This window comes from Sander lucioperca, chromosome 20, assembly GCF_008315115.2.
Source record: "Sander lucioperca isolate FBNREF2018 chromosome 20, SLUC_FBN_1.2, whole genome shotgun sequence".
Lineage (NCBI taxonomy): Eukaryota > Metazoa > Chordata > Actinopteri > Perciformes > Percidae > Sander > Sander lucioperca.
In genome coordinates, this window is record NC_050192.1 from 6555830 (window position 1) to 6566695 (window position 10866).

The window sequence follows — 10866 nt, forward strand, 5'->3', positions numbered from 1 at the left end:
ATAAAGCGTTACCCTTAATTTTGCTATTCTTAGATTGCTACAATATAACTGACCAACTTGTGATTCAACTTTAGAGTACTTTAGCGCCCATGATGTGATGGGAGTTGATTGAACCTGACTCAAGGTGAGTGCTCCATCGCAACTGTCCTTAAAGGATGAGGTGAAGAGGAATAAATTAGGAAGCAGTAAGGGTTGTTATTGGTACCAACCTGCTTGGGGTGTTGGGGATGGGGTAGTGGCTGCAGCATCATCGTCTGCAATAAAGGTAACATTGACAAATAGACCCACCTATCAAAAAGCTCCAAGTCCATCACTGTCAAGCCAACAAGACACATGACTGGCAGGCCAACAAGGCCATCGATCACATGCGGGTCAAGACTTTAAATGGAGCATGACATGCAGCTCTTGGAGAGGAAGAATGAGATCAAAATATCAACCGATGATTTGACCCTAATCACCCTGCTGTACAGTATGTCTGAGAGATAAACTACTGTGGGATCATGAATTCTTATTACTGCAAGCTTCTCAAGCCGCCGAAACAAAAGCACAAGCGCTCTAGCACCATGGCGATATATATATATATATATATATATATATATATATATATATATATATATATATATATAATATGCAACCCATATTTGCAAAAAAATGCTCATGACCAAGTCAACGAAAGCATGAAATTCTGTGTAACTTCAAAAAATCTCATCTTTTTAACTTGAGCTGTATCTTCTCTCTCAAAATCAATTCATTTCAACTCACCTTGAGATACTACATAAACAAAGCTGATAGAAGAAACCAGCCAGCCACTATATTTAGTGTATGTGTGTTTGTTCTGCTTATACATTCATGTTTTTGGATTATAGAATTAAGAGTTAAATGAATCACCTTGCACACAAATTGCATTACCTTTAGTTTACCATTTCAGGTACTTAAAGGGATACTTCACCGATTAGCATTAAGCTTTGTATCAGTAGAAACCCGGTAGTATTTTCGAATGGCCGTGCTTCCCTCCCTCATGTCCCCCTGAGACTAGATTTCTCTGTATTTTGGGTCTGGAAAAAAGCCTCTGATGTGGCAAAAATCATCATTTAGCGTCATCGGAGGCATTTTTGCCTAGAGACTATGGACTACAGCCAGCTAGTTCCGCATGTTTTCAACCCGCCCATAGGGGGTGGGACTGTCACTACCCGAAGCGAGTCGAGTGTCAGCCATCTTGAAGCTAGGCTAACAAAGCTCTCTCTTTTCAGCAACAAACTTGCAATTATGTGCATTCAAACTACTACACATGTGTTCCACCGGGATACGTTGGTACAGATCGGAGAATATGCAGGAAACTTTATTACAGACGGACTACTCAACACACTACGAGCTTCGCCTGCTACAGAGACCCACACCTCAGCCTGCGGTGTCACTCGATGCTGCTAGCCGGGGAAAGGGACCTCGAAAGCAGTGTGCAGGAGTTCGAGCTAGATGGAAAGCTAACGCTAGCTGGCCAGCTGTCCCATCTATCCTGCTTGCAAGTCGCCGCTCATTAGACAACAAACTGGACTACATCCAACTTCAGCGAAACTCCCAACGCAAGTTCACTGCTGTGTTTTTGTTTTTGTGGAAACATGGCTGACCAACAGTGTACCGGACTCCGCTATCCAGCTATCAGGCCTGCTAGCCTTCAGAGCAGATATAGATGCTGCTATGTCGCCGGGTAAGACTCATGGAGGTGTGCTGTGTTAACACGGACTGGTGCAGAAATGGGGTGCTTGTATCCAACTACTGCTCACCGCTGGTGGAGTTTGTGACTGTTAAATGCCGACCATTCTACGCGAATTCCCGGCTGTGTTTATACTCGGTGTTTACATCCAACCAAGTGCTAATGCTACCAATGCGTTAGCTGAACTTTACGGAGCCTATAATGTGTGTGCACTAAATGTAGCCTGTTTTGTAAGTCGTTTTTATTAATTCATTAATTATTAAATGTGTAACACCACTTGAGCCACGGTGAAACGTTTCGTGTATATGGTTAAAATGACAATAAAACACACTTAACTTGACTCCCTCTCTGTAACCAATTTCACTGTCTATGTCTGTAACCGGTAGGTGTGGCTTGGGAGTGGCCTCGTAGGGAAGCGAAGCAAGTGCATTCTGGGAGTTGTTGTCTTTCATCCACATGAGCCAAAAATACATTTTCTGGCTTTTCTTGGTCTAGAAGGCGCCAACTTCTAAAAAGAATTCACATTTCTACTACATAAATGACCCAATTTAATATATAGTCATCTTTCCAGCGGTGAAATATCCCTTTAATCTATTTGTCCTCATTTATTAGTCTATATTAGTTCTTATTTCTTTAGACATATGGAAACTCAGACACTGCACCATAAAGTCCTCAGGTACAAGTATATGTTTTTATTTCTTTATATTCTGCATGCAATTAAAGTTATGTAGGAATCAGAGCACTGTTTTAACAAACAATTAATGCATGGCTCCAACCAATAAGAGTGAAGTCCATAGCATTCTGAGCAAGGAAGTAAAGGTAATCTATTAGCTTTCAACTGAGAGTAAATCTAGGTTTCAGATCATTTTGCCATGCTGCTGAGCTGTATATTGTGCAACTGAAATTTCTTCAGGGCTTGTTTCACTAACATTTTAAGTGGAAGAGCTAGAGGGGTAAACATGCATTTTGAGAGAGAAATGGGACTGATTCATGTTTAGGAGGTATACTTACCTGTTGGTGGGGGAGAGCAAGGGCTCTCTTCCTTAACAGTAGAGTCACCGGACTCTGCTTGATATTTTACCCCAACCCCACCAGCCTCTGGTTGGTTTGAGCCATTCTCGGCGGGTCTCGGCTCCTGAGCCACCACACCCTGTAATGGCTCAGACTCTGTGGGCTCTGGTTTCTTCACATCAGTCTCTATTGGCTCTTTTCCCTCTGCTACCGCCTCTGTACAGCAGACAAAGCGCCAGGCTGGAGCAGCAAGCATCGGGCACAACTACCTTGCAAGCCTTGCAAGACAATGCTTGCTCAAATGAAGTGGGTATAAATAGCTAATGACCAGATAGCCATAATCTTAATTGGTGACATTTAGGTAAGGAAGGTAATTTAAAACAAGATTATGATTCTTCAACCATGCTAGCAGCTCTGCAAGGCCAAGACACAGCAGTTCCTTGAGCTAAATGCTAACACCAGCATGCTAACATGCTGATGTTGAGCGGGTATAGTTTACCATGTTTACCATCTTAATTGATAAAATATTTTGACCTGATGCTGGCACTAGAGGGAAAATCACCAAAATCAGCTGGATTCATCCTCTTCGCACCATGAATGTCTGTACAAAGTTTCATTAATCCATCCAATAGTGGTTGAGATATCTGTCTGTACCAAAATGGAGTGACTGACTGACATTGCCTTCCATAGAGCCAGGCTGCTAGTCAATCATTCAAACTCAACTTTATTTATTTTTACTATATTTAAGCAAAAATATGGTATGCCATTGTGTCTCATGTTTTGATCAGTTGCACCAGTAGAGGATATATCTGGTCATTGCATATCTATACTGTAAAGTGATCAAGGAGCGATGGATTTACTGACTCACACAGTACTGTATTATTGAAATGTTCTCATTGCTTGTACCATTACATTTAGAAAGCTGGCCTTTCACTAGAGGCAACAGAGTCAGTAAAACCCAACATCCCCAATCCCTCTATTCCTCCTGTGTGCTGACACAGTTACACAAACGCAAAGCCACAGCACGAGTTACTGACAGCAACAAGCGTCAAGACAATTGCAGGTGGAGCAGTGCAGGCATGTGGATATGTAAACAGTGAGTGGGGTGGTGGTCTTGCAGCTAACCTAATTAACTTTTTGTGTGAACATACAGTGTGTTGAGCAAGCATACCTACACAGAAAAAGTGCACCTATAGGCCTCTCAGAGTGAATTAATTGGGGGAAAAAATCGTGATGGCACACACCAAACGAACACGTGATGTAAATGTGATGTGCAAAAGAACGAAACATTCTGGGGCAAGTGAAGGGGGCATCAGGGTTACCCACCTGGGGGTGGAGAAATCTCCAGGGAAATCTCAGGTAGGGGCAGGGCACCGTTACTGTCTGGCGCAACACTTTCTGAGCATGTGACAAATATAGTGGTGGATGGAACAGCTGCTTTTTATAAGCACAAAGCTTCAGCATCTGCAATGCCTCTCTCAGTCTCACATTCGAACATACACACCAAAACAAAGACACACACACAAGCAGACATAAAAACACCCAAAGGTGTACCAACTCCCCCATCTACACTCACCTGCCTGCATGTAGTCATTCACACTTCATCGCAATAAATCTTTTTTTTTCAGACCATTCTCACATTTCATACAACACAGGAAAAACTTATTGTGGGGCTATTTTCCTGCCTATAAATATACAAGAGGTACTGTTAATATGTCAAGATTAGGATTATGCAAATGGAATTGAGGTTCACAATTGAAATGCACAATAATAAACACACTATGTTCAAATAATACCAAGGCTGAAAGCTGAATGCAAGCTGAATCTAGCTGTGAAATGCAAGTTACCACTACACTTATCTGTCCACGTGTTGTTGGACAGTAATGCATTATTTAGTACTATGTTACAGCAAAGTGATTTCCTGTTTTTGTTTTACGTGGATTACATCTCTTGTTTGCTGTCTTAACAGAAGTTTGATTGAGGGATGTAATCAGTTTGATCTCATCCCGTCCTTGGTGCAGGACTGAGATGTGGAGAGAGACGATTAGCCTCTACCAAAAGGGGAGAAATGCGACCCTCTGTAACTCCAAAGATGTCTTAATTACTTTGTGTCTTCTTAGCTGGCTTGCTAACATTAGCCGCAGCTCAGGACTCACCTTGCTTTGTTTGTGTTAGTGTTGTGTAGTGTGTAGGAGTAACTAAGGTGATGTAACAAGTAACGCAGCTCATTACTTTGGATGTAGTGAAGTAATTAATAAAGTAACATAATTACTTTTTCTGTGAGTAATATCTAACAAGTACATTTTTCAAGTTACTTGCCCGACACTGGTTACTGGAAATCATGAGCTAGTGCACCACTAAGATTCAACTGGCATTTTTAAATAACGCTGAGGACATTATTTATCTGACAAATCATAGTTTTCCCCAGGAAAAACTTTAGTTAGATCCTAAAAAGCTGAGCTCTCCCCCCTGACCATGTTGGAGCCTCAAGATGCTGCAGCTCCAAGGTCAAACCCCAGCGCCAGCAAAAAGCCAATGGCATGCCACCACCTTGCTCACATGGGGCGGCCAGGGCGTCAGCTGAATCAACAGAGAGGGATCAGCTGGGTGGTGAGAGGAATGTCAGAGATGCTGACAGCTTGGTCGTCGCCACAGATTACTCTGGAGCACAGCAGCACATCCATACTGCCGACTATTTGCTTCACATTTACACTCCTATGCAACTGTGTTTGCACATCGATGCCAGGTTCAGAGCTGCAATCCTCACAGTACATGTGTAGATGTGCTAAGTTTTGCCCAGTGCCTGAACTCCTTTGATGTGTACACTTTGACAGAGATATTCACTTGGTTTCCTCTTCACTTTGCCCTTCTTTCACTTATGCAATCACCCTTGTTTTGATGAATATATGTCTGTTCTTGTGCATACATTCTGCTGCTATAAGCTGTTGGACTGTAAAGTGACGGGAGATTAGATATCGCTGTCCACTCACCTTCTGGCTGGCCGTTTGGCATCTCATCTAAAGAAAGAAAAGAAAAACACATCACTGTCAAATATGATAACGACAAGTCTGACTGTATGTCCTATTCAACCAAAAATATGTTTTTCCGTGCACATTGACTTATTTTTTATTAATATCCATTCACCACTAAGCCATATCATCTTTGAGTCGGATGACTGGCTCCTCGTGCTTAGACACGCTGTTGTCTTAACTGATTATGAAAGAGGGCCCCATGACACGCCATTTGTTTGCCCTCTGCCTCGTCTAGACTCATGAAACTAATGGTGATGGTGGTGGTGTAACTAAAACATGTTTGGATACAACATTTAAAACCTGTAACAGGACTCAATGCAGGGCATCAACAGATCTAAGCATCTATACAGCACTTGACATGCAATGACGGGGTTAGAGAATTAACCTCTTCTTATTAGTGGGTCAGTGGAGCACACAGCCACTAAGGTTGTTGTAGTACTCATGGGAGCTTTAGACAAGTCATAAAACATCTGGGGCGGCCTGTTCTTTTTATTGTTCTTGCTCAGATTAGTTTAAATGATCTGTGATGATAATAAGAACAAGCAAGTTGTATAAAGGCTAATCTTCTCCACTGGAAACCTTCTGCTCACCTTGATCGTCACTCCATTACAGTGAACAGAAAACGTAAACACTGTGATTGCATAGCAGTCTCCTACTCGGTACTGAGATAAGGGAAACCTTCCCATTAGCTGTGTTTGTGTATCTTTGACTGGTACGGTATTTTTATGCACATTTTGTAGTATTGCATTAGAAAAGCAGTGCAATGTGAAAATGGCAAAATTCGATAAAACTTCCTCAATTTGATGTAACCTTTTTTTTTGCCTTTGACGAAAAAGAGTTGATGCACTAAATGCTTAGAATAAGTTCTGATGTAGCGGACATTTAATTTACATGTCTGATCAGCTGCTCCGCTGTCGCCCTCTTCCTGGATATATTTCCATAACGCGCCATAACATAGCTGGTAGTAGCAACAATAGGTACATGAGGAGACCAATGTATTTCTCTGTCTCATCCATGACAAATCAGGACAAATTCCTGAAGACCTCATTCCATTTTTCCTTCGTAGATGAATTAGATGGCCATAGTGACTTTTTTATTTTTTTCGGTTGCAACCTCTACTTCTTCTACTCTGTACACAGGCGCTTTACTATCCCGCCAACTTCTGTTGAAACTACACAAAGCGTAGCCTAGTTTATTTGCTGCAAACCAGTTGATGGAAATGTGCCTAATTCGCATTTCTTTTTTGCAACATTTCAAATGTTTGCTTACAATTCGCTTGACAAATAAATGGAAACATGACTAGAGTCTCTCATTTTCACAAAGTAAATGAAAGCCTGTACACACAGTTGGGGAATATGATTAAAGCACAATACGGCCTGCTCAAGTATGATACACGTGTTTAGTGTTTGGGTAAAATCCAACACTGAACTATAAATCAAAAAACTTACACTGGTTTAGTGTGTATTTGTAAACCTAAATGAACTGAAACAAAGTACACGGTTGTTAAAACGAGAGAAGGACCACAGTGACTGGCCCGACACGCGGACGAGTGGAGCGTTATTGGAAAACTAGTCAAGCTCACTAAAGTTCAGGTAAGGCCTCCATCCTTTTCTTGTGCTGGCAATCAAGGCACTCACTTTATGTTGGCCTGTTGTGGGCTTAGTGGTAATTGAATCCCCTAGATCTAACAACGATGTTATTTTACCAGTACTACCTGTGCCGTGACAGCATCTACGTTGGTACAGCTCAACCCCTTAGTCCCAGTGTAAATCCAGCTTTGGATGATAACGTCTGGGAAAAATTATGATGTAACCAGACTGGTCGCAGTATGTGGTACAGTTTGAATCCTTGAGACTGAATTTGATAACTGTTAGTGTGACTTAAAGCAGGCTGTCATCCAAAGGCAGTGCCTCATTCAACCATTCATTTGGGGTTTTGCATGTGTGAGAAGAAAGGGAATGGTAAGAAAGATGTGGGTATGGAGATTAGTGATACATACGTACATACGTCTCTGTTGCCATCACGTAAGACAACCAGCCTGATGTTTCTTTGAAATCCTGTTACATAACACAGCCAATACTCAGACTTGAACTCTTCTTTGATCATCTGTAGCTTTAGATACAACCTTTGTTCCCTTCATAGAGAGTCTCAGTTTCTCACAGCCAGCTGTTTGCAGTCAGTCTATGAATACTGCAACTCTTATTCCATGTATGTCCATTGACTATGCACCATTATTAACAGGCATTTTCCACCCATCGCTTCTTAGCTTCTGATATCCCTCCATTTGTAACGATTCCCTCTGAGCATTCCTTGTCAAAATTAGCCGCACTCCCACCTCACTTCAAAACAATGTATCGCTGGCCACCAGGCCACAATCCTACAGGGTCGCATCATACACCCGAGAATGAGCCTCTCTGTCTCATCTCCATTGAGATAATGAGAGTGGAGAAAGGTTTTGTTTTACCTCTGAGGACTCCCAGTGCAGCTGACAGGGCTGCAGGTATTTTCAGCTGTTGCCCATGCTGGCGTGCAGACAGAAGGGCTCATACAGGCTCCGATGTGAGCCAAACCGTCGGCAGCTTCATTTTTCCTAATATAGACCTTTATTGCTCTAATAAGCCTACACTAATGATACTGTTTACCATTGTTGTGGTTCTTTATTTTAATTCTGGTTAGACAAGAACTTCTATGAGACTTTAGGAGTCTGAGGAGACATGAGAGCTGTTCTTGGGTGGCAATTAGCTGCTGACAGGCTTTCCCACCTGTATCTGGGGTTTGATTTACGAGGTGGTATTCTGTAACACAAAGTGACAGCACAGAGGACAGAGCCCAGGGAGAGTGACAGACTTTAGGAACAGTAAATATCACGAGGTGAAGACAAGGGCTTGTTCACGACTGAAACCCAAAACTGAGTGGCAGCGAGGACAGTACTGTAAGGGCTCTGGGCACCGGGCCAGAGGTTTACTGGCAAAGTGTCTGACCTCTGAGTGATCCAACCTGCGGGAGGCAGTGAGATGTCTGTGTTGGTGTGTTGCACAGGAAGAGGATGAGGGGTTTGGTGGCTGCGGAGGGAGATGGCAGGGAACAAGGGATGGGGATTAAAAGTGCGCTCATTCTGAACTATTCCAGGGACAAGAATCCAAGTCCCAAGAGCTCTTCGGGCGACTCAGCCATTCCGTCATCTCTGATTCAAACTTTTTAAAGGCTTGAGAGTGGGGTGTCTAAAACAACAGCGCTGGCCTCCTCCTCTTCAGCTGTTCAGACTCATTTAAACAACAATAGTTTTCTTCTCTTACTTATCTGCTGCTCTTGGCTATGCAGCTATTTATGGGTAGTGTTTGTAGCAGACTGGAATCTGCTTTCTCTATTTCCCCACAGCTTTGTCTCTGAGGGGATTAGGGATGTTTTTGGCAGTGGGTGAACATTGTGGGAGCAACTGCACTGTACACAATCAACAGTACAAAGGTGCGTAAAGATAAAGGCCAAGCTTATCTTCACATTATTTCAGGACCTTGGTTTTTCTCTGGCTGTTGCGAATGCCTACACTTTCTTGACCGCAAATGACCCAACAAGAGATTAGAATAAGATTTATATGTGCGGAATGGGATTCTGGTGCTTGCAGCTGGCTGTTAAAAGTTGTCATCTCTCCAAACATATCAGTATCTGTAAAAGAGCTCTCATGAACCATATCTTGAAAGTGCAATGTTCACATTCCAAAATGTAGCAAACTGTTCGAGTCAATTTTATTGATATAGCCCCAAATCACAAATTTGCCTCAAAGGGCACCCTCTATCAGTAGACCCTCAGTCCAGATAAAGAAAAACTTGCCCCAAGAAACTATAACTCGGGCAAAAACAAAGCAAGAAATCTCTGGAAGAGCAAAAAAAGAGGGATCTCTCTTCCAGGACAGACAAGAAATAGATGTCCAGTGTACAGAGGATTATGTTAGTGTCAAATCATGTCAGCCACAGGCAGATCAATTGTCACTTGGAGGATAACAAGTTTATTAAAAACTTGTATCGGCTCTCATCAGGAAGGCTTCCAAGAACCAAACAAAATGTTCTACATCCTCTACATGGGCATGTCTGGGTCGACGGCAGACCCCTAAAAGAGCTGGGCTAATGGGAGGGTGGGAGTAATACCATATCCTAATGACAGACAAGAGCGGATTAAAAGGGAATGTTGATGGACATGATGGTACAGATGAGTGAAGTTATGGTGTGGAGGAGAGAGGATGGGTTGAGATGCTATGTGTGGTTGAACAAGGAGTTGAATTATGTGCAGGGGGCAAGTCTGAGGGGTTGGCTTCCATCAATCAAAACAAAGACAAACACAATCAGGTTGTTATTTATCCTTATACAGCCCTGCCCTTGCTCAAATTGCATCATCCTTCACAGGTCTTTGTTTGTGTACGGCTCATCACTCATCAACATTCCTCCACTGCGCTTCATCATTGTCGTCCCCCCCCCCCCCCAGCCCCGCAACAACAGTATCTGCTCATAAACCTCAAATCTTTTCTTGCCCCCTGGGATGATAGAAACACGCATGCATCAGTAATACTATACCACTGTCAAAGTCACTTTGAAGATTCCTATGAACAAGCTGTCAGGCGAGCGATAAAGTGATGGAGTCGCCTGACTATGCTCCCCTCAAATAATGACAGTAAATATAAATATAACAAGCCAATCATAAAAGAAATAACACAAAATAACCATTTTTGCTATCAAATGAATTAAAACATGCAGCAGGCTCATTTTGGATCTCATTTCAGTTTTGAGGCAACATGCAAATCCCATCCTCACTATCAAAACTCCTACCTTTCTTTGTTGGCTCTGGCATCTTGAGCCGCGTCCCAAGAAAATAAGTGTCAAGGAATCAAAAGGCACAGGCAGGTCGGTGGGTGCCCTCAAAGTAATGTGACTGTACAGGAGGCCAGGTGAGGCGTGGTAGCCCTCTCGTCCAGGAGGGAGAGAGATAACGATAGGACAGTAGAAGAAAAAACCTCTGGGACCCCTTGGACCAGAGTGATGGGAGATGAGGAGGGCACAGGGACACGGTCTGGAAATCTCAGTGGGGGAGGACCAGTGACAGATCCAGGAGGGACAGGCTTTC

At 42.8% G+C, this 10866-nt stretch overlaps 1 protein-coding gene across 22 annotated transcripts in view; it reads right to left on the reverse strand.

The window, feature by feature from the left end:
- mybpc1 (myosin binding protein C1) overlaps positions 1 to 10866 on the reverse strand; it is a 36392-nt gene extending 25526 nt beyond the window's left edge. For 8 of the 22 annotated variants that reach the window (XM_035996105.1, XM_035996106.1, XM_035996108.1 and 5 more), the window contains exons 1-5: positions 10572 to 10866; positions 5713 to 5739; positions 4049 to 4120; positions 2723 to 2938; positions 210 to 254 (exon numbers count right to left, since the gene is read on the reverse strand). In XM_035996105.1, the coding sequence (XP_035851998.1) occupies positions 210 to 254; positions 2723 to 2938; positions 4049 to 4120; positions 5713 to 5739; positions 10572 to 10593 (382 nt within the window). In that variant the 5' untranslated portion in view covers positions 10594 to 10866. The remainder of the gene's footprint in view (positions 1 to 209; positions 255 to 2722; positions 2939 to 4048; positions 4121 to 5712; positions 5740 to 10571) is intronic. The other 14 variants (XM_035996111.1, XM_031313654.2, XM_031313648.2 and 11 more) reach the window with 5 other exon arrangements.